The sequence below is a fragment of the Xenopus laevis genome, chromosome 2S (genome assembly GCF_017654675.1).
Source record: "Xenopus laevis strain J_2021 chromosome 2S, Xenopus_laevis_v10.1, whole genome shotgun sequence".
NCBI classification, from domain to species: domain Eukaryota; kingdom Metazoa; phylum Chordata; class Amphibia; order Anura; family Pipidae; genus Xenopus; species Xenopus laevis.
Genome location: NC_054374.1, coordinates 83086090 through 83112726, shown reverse-complemented (window position 1 = coordinate 83112726; position 26637 = coordinate 83086090). Strand labels below are relative to the sequence as shown.

Here is a 26637-nt window from a genome sequence, read left to right as displayed (position 1 = left end):
TCATTTTATCTTATTTACATTTTTTTTTACCATAACGTACTGCAGCCATCAGGCCAGCTGCTTAAATTATCTCTGAAAAAAACATATCCGTGAATTTCCCTAGAAAAACGGAACCAATCCTTTACTGCACAGTGGTTAGATCACAAGTTAACACCTATAATCTAATTTGCCAAGTTAGCAAGAAGTGTGGGTAGGAAAAAGCTCCAGAGAACAGAACGGGAGGAAGTACTTTTCAGACTACATAAGAGTGCAAGAACTTTGAAAAACTAGCAGTCACTTCTGGGAAACGCACTCAGTTTATAGACCTGTAAAGGATATCTCCTCTTCTCCATGGAATGTATTTTCTTGTGGGGTGGACACGATTTATCAATACATTGGAAATAACCACAGTGTGAGTTTTTTATTTTTGCTATTGCTAAGAAAGAACATCTTCAGTGCACAGTGACCAGAGAACCCTGCCAGAGTTTTATGGGGGTGTTTTGTCTTTTTTCCCCTTATATGTATGGGCTGAGCATTCGCTGGCTGAAAAATAAAGCGGTTCCATCTGTGCCATAGTTTTACTTTGTTTTTCCAGGTAATTAAAAACAGCACATTGCTTTGTAATTAAGAGTCTGAACAAGACAAGCAGAGGGACGTAACAAGTTGCTTTTGGGAATCAACCATAACAATGCATCTAAACAGTTATTTACTTTTACGTTTTTAAAAGTCTACTGGAGTAAAAAAGTATTCTCACAGTTTGGAATTCTGCTTCACTGAACATTTTTTTTTTAAGTAGAAGTTACCTGGTTCACTGGTGAAGATACAAGCCAGCACAAGGGAATAAGAAGCTATTATGTTTTTCAGCAGAGAAACATCACATGTTTTTCAAACGACTTTGGCCACTATGTCCATCCTGGTAATTTTCCTGGATCTTACAAGCGAGAGCTTTGTGAAAAATCATCTTCATTCAAGCTTCATTCAGAGGAAATTAAGCGGCAGAGAGAAACGAGAGATGCAAAGGGAGATTCTATCCATAATGGGATTGCCAGGGAGACCTAGACCTGCAAGTGGCGGCCAAGTTCCTTCCTCCGCCCCACTCTTCATGCTGGATCTTTATCATGCTATGTGTAGTGAGGAAGATGAGGATGGAATGCCAGGTGTTTCCAGAGCACATTTTACAACATTAAGCACTCAGAGCCCACCACTAGGAACAGTGATCAGCGAAGCTGACACAGTAATGAGCTTTGTTAATATGGGTGAGTACAGAGATACCTAATGCTAAGGTTAACTATATGATATAATAATGAATGCATGAAAGAATATGTCCATTTCAAAAGTGTAGACATGTTAACCATGGTATAGACTAGACCTATAATAATTTTAAACAATTTCTCAAACCCAATTACCGTATTTTAGCAATGTATGATTACTAATTGATCTTAAATCCTTGAAGACATATTGATCTGGGACAAAAATTGAAATGGCCAATGGTTGGATAAATTATTGAGCTGACAGAACTACAAACTAACCTCAGAACTGTTATTTCTTCTTTTTCTATGACATGACAAACATTGCTTTTTTCTTCTTCATACTAGAAATATTTTTCACAAAGCATCTGCAGTCACTTCAATGATACAGTCATGTTGGAATGAATAGTGATTAAAGTTTAAAATAAAATCAGTGGGATCAATTCAAATAGTATGAATGCTTAAAATGATTAATCATATAGTAAAGTCAGCTGGATACACAATTTGTACAATCCCAATAGGCTGGTTCTGCTTCCAATAAGAACTAATTATATCTTAGTTTGGAAAATGTACAAGGTACAGATATGGGATCCGTTATCCGTAAACCTGTTATCCAGAAATTGTGAAAAAGCTGTCTCCCATAGACAATTATAATCAAATAGTCCAAAATGGATTTCATTTTGCTCTGTAATAATAAAACAGTACCTTGAACTTAATCCAAGATAAGATATAAATAATCCTTATTGGAAGAAAAAGCAGCCTATTGACTTTATTTAATGTTTACATGATTTTCTAGTAGACTTAATGTATGAAGATCCATATTATAGAAAGGTCCCTTATCCAGAAAAGCACAAGTCTCAAACATTCTGGATAACAGGTCCCATACCTGTACTGATTTATTTATACATAACCCTGTATTCCCTGTATTCCCTCACTTGCAATCTAACCTCTTCTTTAAACATCTAATCTAATGTATCAACCTGTACTACTGATTCAGGGAGAGAATTCCACATCTTCACAGCTCTCACTGTAAAAAACCCCTTCCGAATATTTAGACGGAACCTCTTCTAACTGGAATGGGTGCTCACGTGTCAGATGGAATAAAGCATTAGAGAGATTATTATATGATCCCCTTATATATTTATACATAGTTATCATATCCCCCCCATAGGCGCCTCTTCTCTTTTCAGCACGAACAAACCCAACTTGGCCAGTCTTAGCCTCATAGCTAAGATTTTCCATACCTTTTACCAGTTTAGTTGCCCTTGTCTTGACAGTCTAATGTCCTGTTTGAGCATTTGTGAACAAAACTGTATGGTATACTCTAGATGGGGCCTTACCAGTGCTCTGTACAGAGTTAGAATAACCCCTTCCTCCTGCAAATCAATGCCCCTTTTTAAAACAGCTCAAGGCCTTGTTTGGCCTTGATGCTGCTGACTGGCATTGCTTGCTACAGACAAGTTTATTATCTGCAAGCTGGGTCGGACTGGGCTGGTGGGAAACCGGGAAAAACCCCCATTAATGATATAATATAGTCAACTTCATAGACAACAACAATAAAACCGTATTATTATTAATAATAATAATAATATAAAGTTATTATTCACATTTTTACTAGTGTGACTGTATTTTGAGTGTATATGTTCAAGTATGCACAAGTCAAGTATTTGTGTGCATGCATGATTGCTTGTATGAGTCTTCTTGTGCTTTGGAGAGGTATAAGTGTGTTTTTCAGTTTCTGATTGTGTGCAAGACAGTTGGTATGTGATAGAGAATGTGTGTTTAAGGCAGAGTTTATATGAAAGATTGATAGTATAGGAATGACAATCAAATGCAGGGGATGCTCAACTACAGTATAACTCACTGCTTGTTGTAGCGTCGGGTGCAAGTTGCTGGTCCCCCTGGCTGGTGTGAGAAGGGGGGTTGGCCCAAAACATTGCCTAGTTTGTTGGCACAATAAAAAACTTTCACAGGAATCGCACTGCTGCAGCGTGTGTTTCTTGACAGTATAGGAATGAATTCAGGGCTGGATTTGCAGTGCGGTGCCACTAGGCTGTGCGGTCCTAGAGCCTGGCCTGCAACGCAAGTGCACACACGGAGCACTGGGGAGCTGCGTGTCCTCAATGCTCTGCAGCAAGCGGCTGGGTGGCATGCCGCCCTAGGCCCGAGCCTTTGTAGCCTTGACACAAATCCGGGCCTGAATGAATTACTTAATGGGCATGTTTGCACCACTGCAGTAACCCAAGCCAACCATAGCAATGCTTTAATAGTCTCCCTGCAGTTGTCTTATCAAAGTTAATTGCTGTTTGGTTGAATCTTTATTGTACCATCGGGTCCAGGGCAAAGATTTATTTAGGGGCAGATTTATCAAAAGTCGAGGTGAATTTTTGAATGAAAAAAAATCTGAATTTCAAGCTATTTTTTGTGTACTTTGACTAGGGAATAGTCCAAATTAGATACGAATTTAAAAAAAATTCAGAAATTCGAATATCGAAATTTATCATGTACTGTATCTTTAAAAATTCGACTTCAACCATTTGCCATCTAAAACCTGACTAATTGCTGTTTTAGCCTATGGGGGACCTCCTAGAACCTATTTGGAGTCAATTGGTGGACTTTGAAAAATCAAAGTTTTTTTTGGTAAAAACTTAGAATCAAATTCGATCCATTGCGATATTCCTATGAATACGGACCTATTCGATCGAAAACTGACCTATTCGACCAAAAAAAAAACTTAATTTCAGTTGGTCTTTTTGAATTCAAAGTTTTTTTCTATTCGAAATTCGACCCTTGATAAATATGCCCCTTAGTGTCTCCACTGCCCCAAGAAGTCAGTGATTGAACTACTGTCAGGTCTACTAACTAAGTAAGTAGTCTGAAGTCCATATGAAGGGTAACCAGGACTGTATTTATCTCCACATGTCCATTACACACAATGCTTGTTAGGGTTATTGGCCCGCACAAACTCACAAACTCTCCAGTGATTTATCAGAGTAATGTAGAAGCATACTCACCACTTTGTCAAGGGTTTAAATCTGGAGGGGTCGTAACAAATATTTTGAACATTGAGCTGGTGAGCTTCAATGTAATAAGGCAGGCAATGAAGAAATGGTCTGCACTTAGACATGATCCCCAAGTGTGCCACCTTAAAACAACAATCATTGGCCATATAAATGAGAATGTGGTGACAATACAAGGACAAAATGCAAAGAAATTACTGCATCGCTCTTCCAGTTGGTTAAAATGAGGGGTCTGCCATCTCAGACTCTAACCAGTGCTGTTTCCTCAAAAAAATAGTTCTGTGTTTTGGAATTATGTAGGTTTTTTTTATCAATATTAATAGACAATGTCACGATTAGGGATACACTCTATTAATGTACACATGAAAATGTGTTAATACCAAAGCTAGCTGAGTAAGGACCCACACTATGCAGTAAAACATAGACTGTTACATAAAATATGCAGTGGAAAAGGAAATCCTGGGACTATAACAATTAAAACTTTAATCTGATCTGTAAGGAGAGGTGGCACGTATGGGAAATATTTTTACACAGAGCTGACACTCCATTTGACATTCTTTAAGTGGGCACAGTGCACTATGACAATAAGAGTGAATGTTATAAAAGTCTTGTAATCCATGACAGTCAATCAGTAGATAATATCCTCTGATCACCTGGTTGAAAGCTAATATCTTATAATTATCACATAACATAACCAATGCACTAATATACCAATTGATGCACACTGGCTCATACAAATATTTTGTAGATCAGTGATCCCCAATCAGTGACTTGGGATCAACATGTTTCTCTCCAACCCCTTGAATGCTGTGCCCAGTGGCCTCAAAGCAGGTGCCTATTTTTGAATTCCAGGCAAGTTTTGGTTGCATATTACCAGGTGTACTGCCAAACAGAGCCTCCTGTAGACTGCCAGATGGACAGATACATAGATAGATACACATAAATGCATTATTTACACAAAACCTTACACATTTAGTATGAGTGTAATCATTTTATTCATTCATAGCTACACATATACAACTCAGTATACTTGCTTATGTTATACCTACTTGCGTATAATTACATTGTTCTCTATGCATTCTTGTAGCTTGTGTACTTAATAATTATATTTGTATCCAGTTTTGAAAAATATTGTGAACAGAAGAGTGAGCAAGTGTTGTATTTTGTATGTATTTATGTATAATTTTATTTAAAAAGGGGCTGTTAAGGAGCTGCAGCACCGTACAATGCATAAAAGTACAATATACGCAGGGAGGACAAGTCGCACAATAAATATACACAGAGCTCATATAAGGACACAGAGTTTTAAGGGGTGGTTTACCTTTAAGTTAACTTTTAGTATGTTACAGAATGGACATTTCTAAGTAACTTTTCAATCGGTCTTCATTATTTATTTTTTAATTATTTGCCATATTCTTCTGATTCTTTCCAGCTTTCAAATGGCGGTCACTGGCCCCATCTTACAACAAATGCTCTGTGAGGCTACACATTTATTGTTATTGCTACTTTTTTATTACTCGTCTTTCTATTCAGACCCTCTCCTATTCATGTTCCAGTCTCTTATTCATCAACCAATGCATGGTTGCTAGGGTAAATTGAGCCCTAGCAACCAGATTGCTGAAATTGCTGGAGAGGTACTGAATAAAAAGCTAAATAATTCAAAAACCGCAAATAATAAAAAATGAAAACCAAAATTAAATTGTCTCACCCTCTACACCATACTAAAAGTTAACTCAAAGGTGAGAAACTCCTTTAAGTACTATGTGGTAAGAAACACAGTGGGAAGGAGGTCCCTGCCCTGTAGAGTTTACAGTCTAAGTACAGTCTTTGTCTTTGCATACAAACGTTTGTGTACTCCACAACTAGCTGTGAGCACCGGTACCATAACTTGCATGTCCACATATACAGAATACACTAACATTAACATTAACTTGCTTAATTTGTTTCCTTACTACCCACCAGCCACCATTTCTTGCAGAAAAAAGCATCTCATGCTTTGATATGATTAACCATATAGCTTCACCTTTGTGTATAGATTACACAGTTCCTCTAATCTCTTCCACTGCCCCCTAGGAGTAACCACTAGGTAACTGATGCAGTAACACAGGGATAATGGGCAGCCTTGATGCTTACAGTGAAAGCTGGTATAAATTTTTTCTTTTGACCCAAGCACAGCACAACTAAGTATGCATCCAGTACATTTCTGGATAGGCAGAGACCCTACAAAATGTACTTTAATAGGAGTAATCAGAGTCCGCAGAACTGTAAAACATGGAAAAAATGCCTTGTCTTCAGAGTGTATAAATCTAACTATATGCAAGGCTTTCATAGGGTTAAAGAAATGTTCCTTTTTTAAACTTACCCTTGAAATTATTATGCAAATAGAAGCATGGACAAATATACATTGGCAGCCACAAGCTATGATTTCTTTGTGGTAATCATGGTTACGCCAAAGAACAGGGTACCACATTCTGAAGGATATAACCCACCCACATTCTTCCTGAACGAGCACATCACTCAAAGCAAGACATAATTCGACAAAACATCTAAAAACGTCTCTCATTAATGTATTTAATCAATAATGGATTAAAAATAATTACTGTTTGGTACAACAAATAAAAATCATGTAAGTGTATCAACTGGAAGAACAAGAGCAAATAACAGTTCCAGGACAAAGCCAAACCTTTTATTGTGACATTAGACTTTATAGGGTCACTGTCACTTATTTATGTCACCTATTTCTTTGCTATTTACAGTTGCTCTATTCATACATATTTTAATTCAGCCCAGAACCTGCTATTTGTTCTACTTTCTGCAGGTATTTTGTTTTTAAATCCTTGGAATATGGCATCGATGCAAAGGGTGATCTCTATGCAATCTGCAGGGTGTTTTGCTATGCTTTGCACTGCAGTTCTCTGTAAAACCATGGCAGCCATATTGTCCCATGGTGTTACTTAAAGGATCCTATGGCAAGAGAATGATTATATAAGGTACCTATATACAGACGACTATGGTACAACCCCAACACGCCTGGAACTTCTCAACAAAAAAAAATACTTGTTTAAGAAGAGCTGGCGGAGAAAAAAAATACAGGAGTTTCTAAATCAATCATGGTTTCTTGCTTACACAGGTATTGTGTGGTACTTGTTTCCTGGAAAGTTGGACTTCCCTGTACTGCTACGAAGGCTGACCCTAGAAATGGAGCTATGTACCATAATTTGTTGGTTATTTTATATAGCACATGAGTTAACATAAGAGGTATGGAATTGTCCATACAGAGCTCCAGTATCCAGTTTGCTTCTCTATTCTGCCATACCTCTCAACTGTCCTGTTTGCTGCAGGAAAGTTCTGATTTTTACAGCTCAGCCAGCAGTCCTGTTTTTATATTAAAAAGTGATCTCTTGCACTGATGCCCAGAATACTCAGCGCCTGCACGTAGATACATTTGTAACAATTTAAGATAAGCAATGATACACTTATAAAAGCAGGTCTCTTGGGAGAACTGAGATTCATAGCTTAAAGGGCAATTTCATCTTCGTTAGCAAAACTGCTGTAACACATAAAACATGTCTCTTAAACTCCCAGAGATGTGTTCACACTTTCATAACCTGCCAAATTTTGTAAAATGGACATGGTAATTAGGGGGTGTGACCATAAAATGGGCATGGTCAAAACATTTTGTTGCGCTACACATGTCAGATCTTTTTTGTTCCTCTGTCCAATTTTCAAATGCTAGGAGGTATGTTCTGCACATTTTAAAAGTTTTACTGCTTTGAAATAAATATATCACAGAGCAGTGGTGGACCCAAAACACAGCACTTTTCCAGGCTGTGTACCACCATGCCACTTGGTCACATTCAACCCACCCTGGACATTCACATCCTTCTCCTTCCATTGCTGGTTAGTAACCTGCTCTCCAAGGTCCCCCCCCCAGACATATGTCGCTTTAGCTAACCCTTACTTCCTAAGGGTATAATACCCTTCCAAAATGTTTGCACAAATCTTTAACAAAAAGAAAGCAAGTAATGAATAAAAACAATATTTTTTCAGTATGAATATTGTTTGTTTTTGCTTAGTACCTTTTAGTCATATGTTCAGATCTACTTTGCTTTTATTATTATCATGGCTTAGACTCCTGTGTCTCATCCTATGGCCAACAGCCTATGGGGCATATTTATTAAAAAGTAAAAATAGTGCTCACTACAGTTCCTCAAAAAGAGCAGACTGTTTAATCACCTTTGATTCTATGCTCCTAAAAATCTGATACAGGTAAACAGAGAGATGGAGAGTCACCCTTTTTAAACTGGTTTAAAAAAAACCCTTACAATGTAATTCATAGACCTCACCACCACACATCTATTCATGTCCGGACTGAGAATTAAAATAGGCCCTGGCATTTCAAATACACAGAGGCCCACTCAGCCCCACCAGCCCACTAAATACTGACTTTCTATGGCATCTTATAGCAGCCCCTCTGGCATTTGGCAGAACCCACAGATTATCAGTCCGGGCCTGCATCTATTGAACCCCCATTTAGGTTTCAAGTCTTCTGCTGTGACCCCTTCTCTAGGTGTGAAATGCACATGAGGGGTCACATGAGCCATAACATCCAGTCACTCCAGCCTTTATACATTACATTTTTGCTTAACTAACTATATTACAACCATTTTTTTTATTTTGCGCAGCCTATCTATTTACCCAGTTTTTATTGTTTCACTGAACTGTTCCCTTAAAGATTTGCTCTGTTAAGATGGCAATATACTTTTATATCAATTTCTTTATAACACTGGAAATTATCTTGATTTGCTGCTGGAAAAAAAATAAACATTAATTTCAATATCAGCAACAACTAAAACCACTAATAAATAAACAAAGCCATTCTTTGCTTGATGCACATGCAGCTTGTCTTTGGATCAGCACAAGCACCACACTAAATAAATCAGTGATATTTATGGTCTGTGTTTTCTGGCACAATGTACCTTGCATTTTTTCCATGTATTTTTGAACTCTTTTTTTTGTGATGTGGTTCATCACTCCAGAGCTCCTTTTAATTTAGTGTCTAAATTCTCCACACAAAGACAGCTTAGACTGGTAATTATAGTTGATGTGTCATTTATAGAGGAGGAAGCATACAAAGTAAGTGCACACTATGAAGTGGCCAGTGTTTCAGCGAAAATGCCAGCAGGCACTTTGGATTTATGCAGCGGTGAAGGGACTAGAATAAGATCTTTTTCATAAACATATTTGAAGATACTCATCAGTTAGCTTGACACTGGGAACCCTATTCCTCCTGCCCCACAACCCCTGCAGTCATAGGGACTGTATAGTTACTTTCCTGCATCTAGTGGTACTGAAATGCTGTCAAATCTAATAGTACATCGCAAGGTAGAATGGATAACAGAAATAAAACATTCCTACCCTCTGATTTACATTATACTTAAGAAGCTGTGGTTGCTTAGTACATATTAAAACAATGTAACTTATATTCTCCATCTTTTTTGGATTGTTTCCATCAGAGAACATAGCTCCCAAGCAAGTGACAATCATCTTTATTGCCATCATTAAATGCGACCAGGATGGCTGCATGTGGTCCCCAGACTAGCGGCAAGGTGGGACGTTGAATGTGATCAATGATCTGTTTGTGAATGATTATTGTAGGTTTATGTTTACTAATGCTCTCTCTATTCTGAGCACAGTTCTGATCAACTGAAAACAGACTGAAATATGTGCCACTTGCAGACGTTTGTGCCTGCTGACAGATATATGCTGCATGGTATCCCACTGTCCATAATACCTGTAAACCTGCATACCCAGTCCTTACACCTCATTGCCATTAGTCAGCTTTTTATTTAATGAACTCGAAACAAGCAGACGGCACTTCTGGAAAGGGTTTTATTGGGGTTACTGCTGTAGAACCTTACGCGTTTCGGGAGTAAATCCCTCAATCATAGGTCAAGGGATTTACTCCCGAAATGCGTAAGGTTCTACAGCAGTAACCCCAATAAAACCCTTTCCAGAAGTGCCGTCTGTTTGTTTCGAGTTCATTGGATGTTTGCAGTGGGGACACTGCTTGACAGAGCACCTGGTCAGGAGTAGCGGTGAGAAGTAGCGGCCCCCTTTTCTTTGTTCTCTATCTCCAGCTTTTTATTTAGCAGTTCTCTAGTTTGCAAAATTGGCTTGCAAGGTTTTAAATTGCTCTAGCAACCATGCATTGATTTGAATAAGAGACTGGACTATGAGTAGGAGAGGGCCTGAATAGAAAGATGAGCAACAAAAAGTAGCAATAACAATAGGAAGGTTATTTATCAAAATCCAAAATGTTCTCACTATTTTCTGCAAACCACTCTGACACAGACTTTCCCCCCTATTTATCAATACATTTTCCTGAAAATTTCTTGTTCTGGAAAAGACTCAATTAAATCATTAAAAAAAACGAATTGTAGAAATTTTTCAGATTTATTGCCGGAAACTGCAACTTTTTCAGATTTGACGCCTAAAAACTGCGACTTTTTAGGATTATCGCCTGAAAACTGTATGGAACCCAGCTCAGATCAGGAAATATTCCATTTGTAAACAGGACATTTGCCATTGACTTCTACATAAGCTCGGCAGGTCTGAGTACTTTTTGATTCACACTTTTAACCTCATCAGGGTTTTTCCTATGATCAAATGGACTTTAATAAATAACCCCCTACATGTGTAGCCTAACAGAACATTTACTTATTAGATGGGGTCAGTGACCCCCATTTGAAAACTGGAAAGAGTCAGAAGAAAAAAGGCAAATAGTTCCAAAACTGTAAATAAATACATAAATAAATAAGACCAATTGAAAAGTTGCTTGCAGTGTGCTATTCTATAACATACTAAAAGTTACATGGAGGAAATTCTCAATGAAGTTCATTTAACACCTCTGCCCTAAATTTGCACCCTCTCTAATGATGCAGCACAGTCATGCATAGAATTCCTTCTTTTGCGGTTTCCAACTTTCCATGTTTAATGGTTGTTAGATAATTTACTATGACAGATGCCAAATTATACCATTGCAGTTACCCATTGCAAACAGCAGCCATTCATTTTCATTAGTCTACTACAAAACAGAACAAAGCTAAAATAAAAGCAAAGATTTAATTGGTGACTATAGTAAATCAACCTTGGCAATGTGAATAGCAATGGATAAAACATTAAACTCATTAAAAGGTGTTGCTCTTTTTTCCTCTATAACTATTTATTGTATAATTCAGAATGCACACTAAGCTTACCATTAATTCTCCATGTTTAAGGATTTTTAGTCCACTCTCCTGAAGTCAAAACACACACAGATTTTTTTTTGCTTGTTTGAGTTTTGTCGAAATTCTTGCTTGCTTTTGCTCTAGAATTTTGTCATGCATTTAGTTTTGCCAGAGAAAAAAAAATTGGGGTTTTTCATGCTGGAAAGAGAAATGGAAGAAACAAACACCCATTGATACCAATGCATTTGACATAAGAAATAAATTGCTTCCATTATGGTTGATGCTTCTGCCCAAGTAAAGAGGCATTATAACACATAAAGGAGTGATTAGACATATAGTTTATTCTAAGAGGCAACCACATTGGGTTTCAATACATTTTGCCCCATTATATAGTTTATTTTACTGGCATAAGTTTACAGTTACCATGTCATGACTTATTTATCACTGATCAATGCCAACTGACATTCTAAGCATTCGACATACTGTATACCTTAAACATGATGAATGGATTATGCTGTTCATCACTTGTATTAGAATGTGTCACTGCAATTTTTGACCACAAAAGTTGACAAAAAGTAAATGGCAAAAATAATGTAAAACGTCGAGCAAAAGTTCCACTTAAGTGTGTCCATTTTCTTTTATCATAGATCTTTATGACGGACTGTATAACAAAACAATGAAATGATCATTGTGTGTTTGTCTAGTATTTAGCTGTCACATTTTAGAGAACTAACATCTGCTCCATTGACAGCTTGGCATGGCCCACTCAATGGTTAGGAATGTGGCTTGGGAATTGGCGAAAAAATGTTCAAGCTTTGGTGCATGCAGTTGGGCTTGAATTAATCTATAAATGTCAACTTTTCCTTTCCACCATATCATATGTCTTTATACCAGTAACTGTAAGGCTCCTATGTAAATGATTATCAATCACAGTCCTTAAACAAGAAGAAAACTGATGGTGGGGCTAGTCACCTTTAACCCCATGCCTGTTGGAGCATTTTGATCCAACAGTAATCTGGAAAGGTAGAGGGTCTATGGAATAGTTCATTGCAAGAAAGCAGTTAATTTACTGACAATGACCAAATTCTGCAAAGCCCAAGGTACAGGTGATTGTCACTCAGCACTGGTTTGGTACTTCATGATCTTTCACTGTGTTTATAGCCTACAATTAATGACCTTTTACATTACTGTAATGATATGTTGAAGGAAAACTAGTAGTACACAAAGTTTCTGTCTGAAAGAGTATTTAGTAACTTGCACATATTTAAAATTTGTGTGATTGAGTTAAGTGACAAAAAATCATTCTGTACTTTTAGAAACAACGTTGGTCAGCAATGCGCCCAGTATGGTGTAAGGGCACCCTGGCTCATAAAATCTTACAGTAGATTTCAAGCAAGGCTGTGAGACTTGCAGTTCTGGCAAGGCCTGTTTGTTTGCTTTATTTATGTAACAATACAGCAGTGAGAATACATATGTAAATGCTAGGAGTTTCAGTGCACTGTTGGAATGAGGTGCCTGCCCCGAAGAGCTTATATTCTATGAGGAGAAGGCAGACAAGAACAGAAAATGGGGTGCAAGTTCACAAGTCAGGAGTGGGTTGCTGTTGAGGATGACTATTCAAATGCTTCCTCTTGAAAATTGATCTTAAGAAGGTTTGAGATGGAGTTAATGCAGGGCCTTTGGGCAATCAGGGAGGGTGGTTTTATACATGATTCAGCTCTTGTTGTTAGTAGAAAGAACAGCAGATAGTCCAGAGCCAAGCACAAAGACTGTGGCCAGGAGTGGGAATATCTAGTATAGGTAATTCTAAAACAACTGGACTTGCTTGGTGTGGGAAAAGAGAATAGATATATAGAGTGGAGCAGAGGAATGCAGACTGGATATGACTTTTGTACTTTACTGATCACTTGACTGGGTGTCAGGAGAGAGACTTTAGTAGTGAATGTGAGGAGAGAAGCAGGTTAGGTAATGAAAGAAGCAGCAGTAAGGATGGCTTTAGTGGCAGGAGTGTGGAAAGCTAGTTTCTGTGTGTTTGAAAATAAAGATGGTGAACAGATAACAGCCAGCCTGCATCACAGAGGCTTTTTATCCAAAATGCTTGGAACCTGGGATTTTCTGGATAATAGATTGTTCCGTAATTTGGATCTTCATTCCTTAAGTCTATTAAAAATCATGTAAATGTTAAATAAACCCAATAGACTGGTTCTGCTTCCAATAAGGATTAATTATATCTTAGTTGGGATTAAGTACAAGTTACTGTTTTATTATTACAGAGAAAAAGGAAATCATTTTTTAAAAATTTGGATTATTTGGATAAAATGGAGTCTACAGGAGACAGATTTTCTGTAATTCAGAGCTTTCTAGATAATGGGTTTCCGGATAATGGATACCATATCTGTACAAGCAAATGTGTGACACAACACAGTCATGCCGTGTTTTGTGCTAAACTTAATCGTAAGCTTATGGTTATAGGACTATGATTGTGCCCAGTGCATGAAACATGTAAGTCGATGATATGTCCTACATTTGCTTGAAATAAAGTTTACAATTCTTTTACTGTGCCTCTTCAAGGCATCTGTGAGTGCGGCTGTATCTTTTGTGATAGGGCAGTTTATTGCCAAACAAAAAAAAATTGATTTAACATGTCCATTATTATTACTGCAATGAGTAGTTAAAGGCTTATCAGCAGTAAAATGTGAAACAAAAGTGTGTCTTGGCTGTTTATGTGCTGCCAGTTTTTTCAGATATATTTCAAATATGGATCTTTTTTTTCATTACCTTCAACTTTGTTAGTATTAAAACACCTGTCTGTCTTATCTGTATTCCCTGAAAGAAATATACATAGCAACAAAATCTACATGACTTAGAGAACCAGATTGCCTACATGCTAAAGTATTATAACTAGTGTTGCATGACAAAGCAAAATATGGTTCCTCATTTGCCCCGGGTAAAAAATTAGAGACTGTTTCAGTATTTTTCTGTTTTGAAGATGGCTTGGCTCTTCCAAATACAAGACTTGTCATCTTTAAGTGATTGCATATGTGCAAGGAGATGTTTTATTTCTTGTGGTTATATTACAATAAACGGTTTCAGATTTATGAATCATTTCCTTCTAACTAGATGGTGTATGGCCACTGTGTACTTATAAATATGTATTTTATTCATTTATTCAATGTGTTGCACAAACTTACAATTCCGATTCCATCCGTTGTTGTAAAAACAAATCTTTGTAAATAGTCAGCAATTGTGTCTTTCTAATGAAATTAAATCCCTGCTAATTACATTGTTATTCTCTGCTACATGAGTAGAGTAATTATAGAAACAACTAGTCTAGTTACATCAGTATGATGTAAAAAAACAATAAAAATAGTATAGGGTTATCCATGGACTGGTGACGTCGGAAGCGGGGCTGTTGATTTTGGGGCAGGTCTGGTGACATCAGGGGCAGGGCTGATGATGTAGCGATGAGCGATTGGCTGATCGCCATGTCATTATTTTCAATGTCCTGTCCTGATTTCCTAAATTAGCAAATCTGGATAGGAGGGTTTCATCCAGACAGCCCTTCCAAATACCGGGCTGTCTGTATGAAATCCAGACAGGTGGAAACCCTAGGAAGGGGGGAGGTGTGAATAAACTGGTCGATCTTGTAGAGTATGCAATCGACTGGGCCACAGGCTGAGCAGATGAATACCCTACTTTTCCTATTGTTATGTTTGATGAACGTTATAGCAGGAACTGAAGAATAAATGTTAACTTTGCCAATGTACCATGCACTCACAATATGGTACAACAGAAGATGACATTTTCAAACATCCAGCCATCTGCGATCAAACAAGATCTCAGGATTGCCTGTATCAAATTACTCTTTTACCTACTCTATGGTTGATATGGTTTATAAAGGCCAAACAAATCTGGGTATGTATGTCTAGCTTAAAAGGAACCTGTCACCCAGACAAAAAAATCGGTATAATAATAATAATAAGACCTTTTCAAATTAAACATAAGACACAAATTCTTTTTTTAATAAAGCACCCTATCTGTTATAAAGTTATTTAAAAATCTCAGCTGTCAATCATACTGTTTATTGCTTGCCCCCACCAGGTATAGAGGCGGGGCAGGCAATTACTTTCACTTTCTATTCTGCACTAACAAAATATCACTGCAATCCTCACATTCCCCCTCCCTTCTCACCATCTAATTGTACAGTCAGGGCATGGGTATCATGTCACCTGTCTGCGTGCTGTGTCTGTGAATTCCAAGATTCCATGACTATTTAGTTTGACTAACACCATACAAAAGTATTTTAAGGCTCTCATTCCTCCTTCCCTCAGGTTAATTGTTCCCATATATATGTTTCAATGGAGATGAAGGTGGTTTTTTTGTAGCATAAGCAAGTTAGCCTAAGCCAATTCATAGTGACCAATCAGCAGCTTTGATGGATAAGGTGCAGTTAGAACAATGAAAGCCAGCATCTGATTAATGAATTAATGAATAATGAACAACTAGGGACATGGACAAACCTGGTGCAAATTAAGGACCCTGTGAGGGCAGTACAGCAGTAAACTTGAGCTTTGTTTATTGAACAGAAGAAGGCCAAGACCACTTTAAAACCACCAGGGATGTGAGGGTAAAATCACCAAGCCCATTTTCTGGTAATATAGAACTACTGGGTAGTTAATAGGGTTCTAACAATGTGATTAGTGCTGTGCTCCTCAGTGACGGAACTAGTGGGGGTGCAAAGGGTGAGACTGCACCAGGGTCCACAACCCCTTGATGTCCCCAGCGATTTGCGTGATTGCGAATCCGCCACGATCTTGTCAGGACTGCCAGAAGTACCCGACGGCGCTGTTTACATTCCCGGTGGTCACAGTGAAGATCCAAGATGCTGAACACATGGCTGCAGCGTCGCTGCATGATGATGTCATCACTGGTGCCGGGATCTCGTCATAAAAGGGCGCCCAAAACATTGTGACGGCACCCAAGAATAGGATTCATATCACTACTGGTCCTGGGTTCCTGTACTGCCTGTTTTCCAGCCTTGATTCCTGCTCCCAGCCCTGATTCCTGCTCCCAGCCCTGATTCCTGCTTCCAGCCTTGATTCCTGCTCCCTGTCCGTGATTCCTATTACCTGCTTGTGTTATTGAACTCTGCCTGGACTTTGGACTATTGCATCCGATCTGCCTGCCCTCGTTAACTCCTGCCTGTGACCAATACTACTGATTCTGCTTAACCCTTCTGATACCGCGACCTTGCTCCCACTAGAGGGCTTCCTCCTTGATCCAGACTATCTCCCTGGAGGGAGCTCCTGGCTCCCTGACAGATCTCCGCTTCCAGAGGGGAGTGGGGGGGGCGGCTGCATAGTCTACACCCGGGACCTGCACCTCCTAATTCCGTTACTGCTGCTCCTCAGGTTAATCCTTCATCAGCCACATGGAATATTACGCAATGAGAAAACTAGATTTAGCCTTTAAAATAATAATATTGAACAACGCTCTCTTCTTTAGCTAGTGCATAAGTAAATGAGTCTGTAATGTATTCTGAATTATGTGTAGTGTAAATATTTGTGTAGCTGCAGTTTCCTCAGCCAGTTTATTTTTCAGGAATGTTTTTTTTTTTTTAGACCTAGCAATACTTAAGTCTGATTTTGGGTCTCATTTTCCACTTATCAGCATTTCTTATATTGTTTTGTTCTAATGAAGTGTGTCAGTGGACACAAAGAAGTGAGAAATATAAATTCTTGTCTTTATTTAGAGCATGTATGGAGATCAAACTGACGGTTCAGAAGCAGGTTTAGAATTATAGAACCAGCACTGATGACTTAATGGAAAATACCAGTATAAATAAACCCCTAAGCATTAACCTATGAATGGTTAACTTCATTAAAGATCACTAGAAAAGATTTTGGGAAACTTCTGGAAAACTATTTTCCTTTTCTTCTTGTTATTGTATGGAAGACCCCATGCAACGCTGAGATTATTAAACACTGCTCCCTGGCATTCTTCTATCAAAATAGACTCAATCTCTAAGTTTTACGGACTACTAAAAATCGAGGAACGTAGCAGGACAGTGCGAGAGTGTAGAAACAGAACCAGACAGGACTGAGGCAAGGACAAGGCTGGAGCAGGAACAAGGCGAAAGTTAGGGACTAGTTACAGTGCTCTTGCTACCATAAACTAATGCTCAGGCAGGGAAGTGTATTTATATAGGCACCCAAGGGCCTATGCCTAGGGTGGTAGCATTAAGGAGTTAGCCATTGGTTGACTATATACTAGATTAAGTTTTTTAAAAGAAAAATAAAAGAACTCTACCTAGCCACTGCTGGAGTCTTCCCTTGCAAATCAGAGCTGGGGAGTGAGGAGGCATAGCACTCACCATGTTGCAGTGACTGCGGAAGTGATGTCACGCACAGCCTTGCACATTGAGTCAGGGTGGCACCAGACCTATATACAGTCTTGCCAGTAAGGCTTTTGGTTCGTATTGGAAAACAAGGTGAAAACATGAGAATGAGAACATGCTGGCTGTTCTCCTTGCCAGTGGCTAAGGAGAGCAGCCAGCAACCAGGAGCTTCAGGCTTGATTCCCAGAAGAACCTTACAATTACAACCCAGAAGAAACTGTTTTCCACCGTTTCTATGATAGTGTTACTGACTCAGTTTGCAGTTCAGGTGGCAAATTTCTTATAAATTTTTCATAACTGCTTTTAAATAATGCTTGACACCATTATATGTTTAATTTTATGAATAAGTAAAGAGATTTAAGGAGAGAATCATGCACTGCCGTACAAGTTGGCAGGCCATAGAAAACAAAGGGACTTAGCTTTTTTTGCCTGGCAAATGGTTTCTGATGAAAAATTACATTTGTTTAAGGTGCAAATTCTTGTTAATATAGCAAATTTGTGACTCTTACCAGCAAGACAGTTATTGAATTGACACATTGATTAACGCTGATATATGTGTTCGTTTTTCACAATGAGCTCAACTGCTTTGAACAGTAGAACATAATTTTTTCTATGGGGTGGTAGTGCTTGGGGCTGCTCAGCACCCATCACCCATCCAAAGCTTTGCATCATAATAAAAAAACAGAATGAAAGGGAAAAGGTATCCAGACAGTTAACGTCAATTTATTCCAGCACTGAATATGCAAAAGAGTCAGTAATAATTTGCTAAGCTACAAGGATAAAGCTAACGGTAGAAAGAAGAGGGTGTGTCCCAAGTGAAAACTGTGGGGGCAAAAGGGGAAGAGTGTTAGTAGGGTGCAAACAATGGCCATATGAACCAAGCAGTGGATGGGGTGCTGGGCATGTAAACCAAGGGTGCAGATATGCTTTGCTGGTGCCGCTAGCGCCAATACTACTTGGCCAGGCTCTGATTATTCATGGTTACCCCTTTTAAAATTGACAGACACATGATAAATCATCTTCGAATAATGTACTTATATTTTTGAAGAAAATGGGGTTTCCCCTTAGATTGTCAGAAAGAACATGTGAATTACCAGTGCAGTTAAGATACCACTGGCTTACATGTTTGTTATTTTATAATAAGCTCTATCTTCTAGCTACACTTTACATCCTATGTGTATTTACAGCCATTTTTAACATATGTCAACATTTGGAAATTACTTTTGTTATGCAAACCACATAAAAGAATTTGCGAATGTAAACTCATTACTTTATTCTCTGGGAAGGAAATGGTTTCTGCTCTTTGGAATATTGGGTATTCCAGTTACGATTCCACAAATTAGCATTTTGTGTGTATAGGCCCTATTGTTATTTCATAACAGTTTATTAGGGCACAGCTCTTCCACCTTAAGGAGAAATACAATATTTATGAGCCCAGGGAGAAAACAACAAAAATAAATAATTCATGATGATATTTTTTAAAAACACATTTTGAAGGAAATGTGAAAATAAATAGTGTTTTACCACAGAAGAGTAAAAAAAAAAAAAACAACCCAGAAATTCAGAATATAATCATATTCGCCCTTTTACCGTGTATTTGTTTAGATGACGAAGCCAGGCCACAGCCACATGTGGTTTCCACATCCGAAGAAGGCCCTGCCTTATGGAGATGTACAATCCAGATTTTATTTTAAAATTGCAACTGTGAATTATTTTGGTAGCCTGTTGTTGCTCAACGACTAGAGGGACGATTTATTAAAGTGTTACTCTGAATACCATAAAATCAGGTAGAAAAGGTGACCATATCTATAATAGGCATGCAATATAACCAATTCTCATACTGAGAGAAGAACAACATAAAAATGTATGAGATTCATTATCCAGAAACCACAGAATTTCAGGAAGGACATCTCCCATAGACTCAATTTTTATCAAAATCAAATGTTTTAAAATGTTTTCCTTTTTCTCTGTTATAATAAAGCAATACTTGACATCAACTAAGAAATAATTATTGCTTTGTGGAGGCAAATCAGTTTTATTGGGGTTTAAATAATGTATAATGAATTCATGTTTAAATTAATTGTTTCATTAATGTTTAATAACTGTTAAATGATTTTTTTTAGTAGACTTAAGGTATGGAGATCTGATTTACAGAAAGACCCCTTATCTGGAAAACTCCAGGTACTGAGCATTTGGGATAACAGGTCCCATATCTGTACTTGGATAATTTGAGGGATGAAGATTATCTGAAAATAACCTAGATTGGTTTGTAACCACAACTTTCACATTGTGAATGGGAGATTTCAATCACAGCACAGTGTTTAAAAGAGAACCAAACATTTTTTCTTAAAAACCCCTATCCCCCTACCCTACATAGACCCCTCTTGATCCCCCCAGCCTAGGTGTAAACTTCGGTAATTAACCCTAACTCTTTACTTACCTCTCTTTGCAGATTCAGTGCAGCGGAGCTCACGGGCGCCTTCTGCATGTGCAGTTGGAGAAGTCTTCCCGTTTTTGTAAACTGCGTATGCGCAGAAAGTCACGGAAATTGCAGGATTGCTGGAAGAAGCCCCGAAGATTATTGAAGAGCCAGAAAATGGCATCCGTGAGCTCAGCTGCACTGAATCTGCAAAGAGAGGTAAGTAAAGAGTTAGGGTTAATTACTGAAGTTGGCACCTAGGCTGGGGGGGGGGCAGGGGGGGTCTATTTAGTGTAGGGGAATAGGGGGTTTTAAGAAAAAAGTTTGGTTCTCCTTTAAGGGTGGTGGCAGATGGGGAGATTAGTCACCCAGTGACAAATCTTCTCTACTGCGGGCAAATAATCTTCCCCAAATCTCTTCCCGCTGGCAACAATGTGAATCGCATACGTATCGCTTCAGAATTTCGAATTCGTCCAAAGTTTCCTCATGAGACAACTTTGGAAAAGGAAGCGATACGTATGCTATCCTGGCCACAATTCACATTCTTGCCGACTGCAAAAGAGAATATTTGTCGCTGTTCAACTAATCTCCCCGTCTGCCACCACCATAACCCTAATGCCCGAGTGCAATTAAACCTTGCATTTTTTTTCCAGTTGAACATGACAGAGATATCTTCCAACAGAAGCCCTACTGGAAAGAGTTCAAGTTTGACATGACCCAAATACCCACGGGAGAGTCTGTGACGGTGGCCGAGTTCCGCCTTTTCAAGACGCGCAGCTTTTTACGTAATTTGAATCGCACACTTCACATCAGTCTTTATGAGATAAAGAAGGAAAGAGGCTATAGGTACACCTTTTCTTTACTGACCTTTGTTTAATGCTGCTGAATAATGTATTGTAACTTCAGACCATTCTTTTTTTATAGGGAGCCTGAGCTAACCTTATTGGACCATGAAAGCACACTGGCTGGGGATGAAGGGTGGTTGGTGTTTGATGTCACAGCTGCCAGTAATCACTGGTTACTGAACTCCAAAAATAACTTAGGAATCCGTCTCTATGTGGAGACTGATCAAGGTATGGCTAACAAACACATTGGGGAAAATTGGCATATGGGCACGTTCTACAGTCCTTTTCAAGTGTGTGGACAATTCAGTTATTGATTACATTCATACTTGCTAAAGAAAAACTATATTTCAAGCCCCCTTCATATTTTGAGACTTTATGTTTTTCGCAGTTTTAGAATATAATTGTGTCTTTACCTGGGCCAGTACTTCTGTTAACTAACCTACCCAACCCTGGTATTTCTATGGAAGCTCATAGTGACCATCTTTGGACTCTTCTGTTTTTCTTCTTCTCCATTCCAGGCAGGTTCCTGTGCCTGCCTGGTCCTGAAAAAAAGAAGTAAAAGAAGTTCACAGGGTAAGAGCTCCTACAGAAATACTTTGGCTGCACAGTTTTAAGTAAACAGAAGCACATGCCTAGGGTATCAGGTAAGAGATTGTAATCTTTTATAATTCACAATTGAAAATTATGAGCATTCTGAATAACAGGTCCCATACCTGTACTGTAATTAAATACACATACAATGCAGTTATATACTTTGAAAACGCATACCCAACAAATCAGACCAATTACACATCAAGATATAAATACAATGATTATTCATTTTGTTATTTTATTGATTCAACAGGGCAAAGTATTGATCCAGGTATAGCAGGCATCTTAGGAAGGCGAGCACCGCGTTCGAAACAGCCATTCATGGTCACATTTTTCCGGGTTAGTCGCAATCAAATAAGATCAGCACGGGCAGTCAAACAGCTCAGGAAAAAGCAACAGAAGAAACATGACTTACCGCATCCCAATAAACTTCCTGGCATTCTTGGTAAGTACTATCAATAATTAAATAAACATTTCTTGCTTTTCTGTCATCTTGCATGGATGCAGTTGTGTCTACTTCCTTTCTGCCAGCAGATCAATTATGGCTTATTTTGGGAATTTTAACTTTATAATAGGGCAACTTGAGATAGCACTCAATAGTAAACATATGGGTTGATCATAATAATAATAATGCCCTTTTAACTGAAGGCATTTTTTTACAGGTACGGTACAGTCCAGCATTTGACCATCTACCTGTTGAAGGTTGCTGTGATTTGTGGTTGGGTGGCATTGGGTTGGAGACCCTACACCAGACTTACTATCTTAGATAGACACATTTTTTATGTTACTGTGGGTGCAGGGATGGTTTAAATTAACCTTCATACTCCTTAACTGATCTATTGAATATACTGGCGAATCTCTCTCTGCATCAGAAGTGATGTAAGTAGAAGTGAAGTCACATGCATGTGCACAATTGGTCCTGAAGCTATATATTTCATGCTGAGCAAACGTCCATCACTCTGCTGATGTCACTTTGCATGCACACAACAAATTTTTGCCTGCAAATTGTAAGAAATAGGGGGAATGCTTAAGAGTGATAAGAGATTGGGCTACAGAGCCCAAAATCTGGTTATTCACAAAAAATAGGGGGTTGACATTAGATAGCTCTGTGTCCAACCCTGTCCTGAATAGGGTTGCCACTAGACTGGTATTTTACCGGCCTGGCCGGTAAAAATGATGGTTGATCCCAATGTTATATGAATAGGGAAAAAAGATAAATATTTAGGAAAGCCGGTATTTTTTTCCAGAAAAGTTGGCAACCCTAGTCCTGAACCCTCCTCTGAGCCAGGTACTCCTCCCTCACCCCCAATTGTGGTCGCAATAAGGGTGGTGACACACCTGGTGATTCCGGGAGATTAGTTGCCCAGAGACAAATCTCCTCATCTTCGAGTGACTAATCTCCTCGAAATGCCTTTCTGCCAGCTAGAATGTGAATCGCTGGTGGGGTGGCACTTGGATCACTTCGTTTTCTAAAGTCGCCTGAAGTTGCCTCACGAGGAAATGTGGGATGACTTTTGAAACTGAAGCGATCCGAGTGCCATACCGCTAGCTATTTACATTCTAGCCAGTGGGAAGGCATTTCTGGGAGCCCGAAGAAGAGGAAATTTGTCATTAATCTCCCTGAATCGGAGCATGTGCCACCACCATAAGAGGAATGTTGTGCAAGCTCATGGGGAGGGAGGATTAGGTGTAAACTGCTGGCAAGTTTTTGTGACTGGGGTGGGAGTCCCTGAGGTGACAACCCCACTAGGTCCTGGAAACCCCAGTCAGCCCTTGGCTGCATTTAAATTTTATATATATATATATATATATATATTTCTAAAAAAACATAAATTACAGATTGTTAAAAAACAGGAAGAATGAGGTTCCTGTCATTTAGGGCTTAGTGGGTGTGTAACTTATAGAGACAAATGATTTGCTAAAACAAAGTGCTGCATTTTTCCTTTTTTTTCCCTTCATAGGCAGATCAAATGTCTGTATTTGTACCTGCCAATATATGCCTTTGCTTTCACTGCAAAGTGTCCATAGCGCCACCTCTTTGTATATATCTTTCATTTCAGATCATGTAAATGTTATTGACAGCCGGCAAGTGTGTAAAAGACATGAATTGTACGTCAGCTTTCGTGACCTGGGATGGCTGGTAAAATGATCTATCAATCTATCTATATATCTTCTATCTATCTATCTATCTATCTATCTTCTATCTATCTATCTATCTATCTATCTATCTATCTATCTATCTATCTATCTATCTATCTATCTGTATATGTATCTCATTCAGCCTAGTATTGATGGATTAATATCAATCGGTCATACATCTACGGATCTATTATTTATATCAGTCTATTATTCAGTCTATAAAATGGAATTTTATGTAGAGAACGTCAAATGCTTTTATCTTATCTGTAGGATTGGGTGATAGCTCCGCAAGGTTACTCAGCATTTTACTGTGAAGGAGAATGTTCATTTCCCCTTGACTCCTGCATGAATGCAACCAATCATGCCATACTTCAGTCATTGGTAAGAATTTAAGGGCATAATCCATATTTATAAGTAGTGCTTATTATATTTCTATGAATCTCACTGAGTCTGGGCATAATGACTCTGTATTTTTGCTCTTGTTATTAAGAATGTGAATGCTAGTACAAGGCAAATGAAGTATCCTCAAACTGCAATAGGGAAACAAAAATGATGGGCCAGATGTTTAAAACCCTGCACTCAGTATAAACAGTATACAGTATAAACTCTGCCCTTTGCATGGTCTATACTGATAAATTGGCAAGTATGCGGTTGATCAGTGTATTAGAGAAGTCTAAAGGTGGCCCCAAACTCCTACACCTATCTCCTTGGTACAACAAAACCTTCATTACATTTTCCATCTTTACTAGATCCAGACACCTAACAATACAAATCCTCCACATGGTATGAAACAGAACTACTTCAGGGCAGCAAATTTGTTCAGGAGGTGGAACTTATAAACTCTGATATCTCAAGTCAATCGTCTACAGCTGTACCCCCAGGAGTTATTATATTAACATATTATTAATATGCTATGCAGAATGATAATAATAATTGAAATGCCTGTAACAATAAGGGTGAACACCACCATCTTTACACGAATTACAAATTTGTTGATATTGTTCTTTATTAAGATCGTTATGGATATATCTTTACTTTATGGTCACAAAGTCTCTGATCATCGCTTTACTTTTAAAATCTGTTAAAATCAGTTGATCTAATACCTGATAAACACTTTTATTTCCTTTCATGTTATTGAACTATGATCTTTCCTGCAACCATTGGATGTTTCTTTTCAATACAGATACACACACACACACACACATATATATATATATATATATATATATATATATATATATATATATATATATATATATATATATATATATATATATATACACATATACACACACACACACAGGTAGAAACAATAGAATTCTACCTGTATCTGGAGAGTCAGCAGTAAACCCTGACCTTTGTTCTGGCTCCTTCAAAGGCGCCCAATCAAAATTATACAACCTGGCTTACTGACGACCCGACTCATATCCATGTCTATTGCTGATCAGTAGGCTCGTCTCCTGCAATACACTTAGTTTTGTACAATAATATCTCCTGTGTCTATGGACACCTTAAATTACGCCGGGGACACAAGGAAACTGTAGAGAGTGGATTACTATCCAAAACTTTTTCTTCTAATTAATATTCTCTCCCCTTTTCATTTGTACGTTTCCCATTGAAAGTCAGCTTCAGGGAATTACATTAAGATGAAGAATGTACCACAGACAGAGGTCTTTTGAATTTTTGGATTTATGTCCTTACTGTTGGTCAGTGTTTTGTGAGGTCCCATTAACCAAAAATGTGTCTTGTAAAGTCACCCTCCTAAAATTCTAGTGCTGTATCCAAAAAAGTAAATAAGCATTTACCTCCTAAGGCTACTCATGATGGACCTACAGGGTGGGTCCACCTTTCCACTGCATTGACCCCCAACCCCAGGGGGGTTGTTGAACAAGCTTTTTGCAGCCACGTGCAACATTGACCTTAAGGTTAGCTCTCATTTTCTGATCTTTGAGATAGTTACAGTCAAACAACAGCCCCAATTAAGTTTTTTTTTATTAAAAGGCCTTGAAATGCGTCAAGAATTTGCTAAAATGTTGAGTCCCTGTCCAGATATTATTTATCTATACATACACACATATATTATTATAAAGCACTTCAGGTATTTATTCCTATGCTATAACCAGCTCACAGATCTATTAGGAAGACTTTTTTCATCTAGGCCAGCCTCCAAATAAGTAATTATAATGAATCCAATGTAAACTGGAACTCCTTTTGCCAAAGAAAGTATTCAAATAAGTATCTTCACATGCAGTGAAAATAATCTTTCTACTGAATCGTACTCTCTCTCATCTTGTAAACTTTACCTTGGTGTGTTTATGTTTAAACAGGTAAAAATATGCCGTCTTATGCCCAGTAAAAATAAATTTTGTGTTTTTCTTTCCAGGTTCACCTGATGAAGCCAGAGAGTGTCCCTAAGGCCTGCTGTGCTCCTACCAAACTTTCTGCCACTTCTGTCCTGTATTATGACAATAACAACAACGTCATACTAAAAAAACATCGAAATATGGTTGTCAAGTCCTGTGGCTGTCACTGAACAAGGCAGAAACAGGACAGGCCTGAGGAGGACTTGCACTTACCAAAGGAATTTAGAAAGATGATTTATTTATCAAATATTAAATTAAAAGTAACATTATAGACTGAACATCACAGACAATGACCAGCTATATAAACGCTTATCACAACAACATTGCTTTTACAACTTTTTCCACAAAGAGGGATGATTATCCAGGATGTTTGGTTGGGTTAAAATAAAATGATCTATTACATAAAAA

General features: G+C 38.2%; 1 protein-coding gene across 1 annotated transcript; it reads left to right on the top strand.

The window, feature by feature from the left end:
* The first annotated feature begins 259 nt into the window (after positions 1 to 259).
* LOC108709602 (bone morphogenetic protein 8A) lies at positions 260 to 26637 on the top strand. Its single transcript, XM_018249596.2, has 7 exons — positions 260 to 1235; positions 20945 to 21137; positions 21216 to 21364; positions 21981 to 22172; positions 23788 to 23867; positions 24137 to 24247; positions 26250 to 26637. The coding sequence occupies exons 1-7, from the start codon at positions 833 to 835 to the stop codon at positions 26397 to 26399; spliced, it is 1278 nt and encodes a 425-aa protein (XP_018105085.1). The 5' UTR covers positions 260 to 832; the 3' UTR covers positions 26400 to 26637.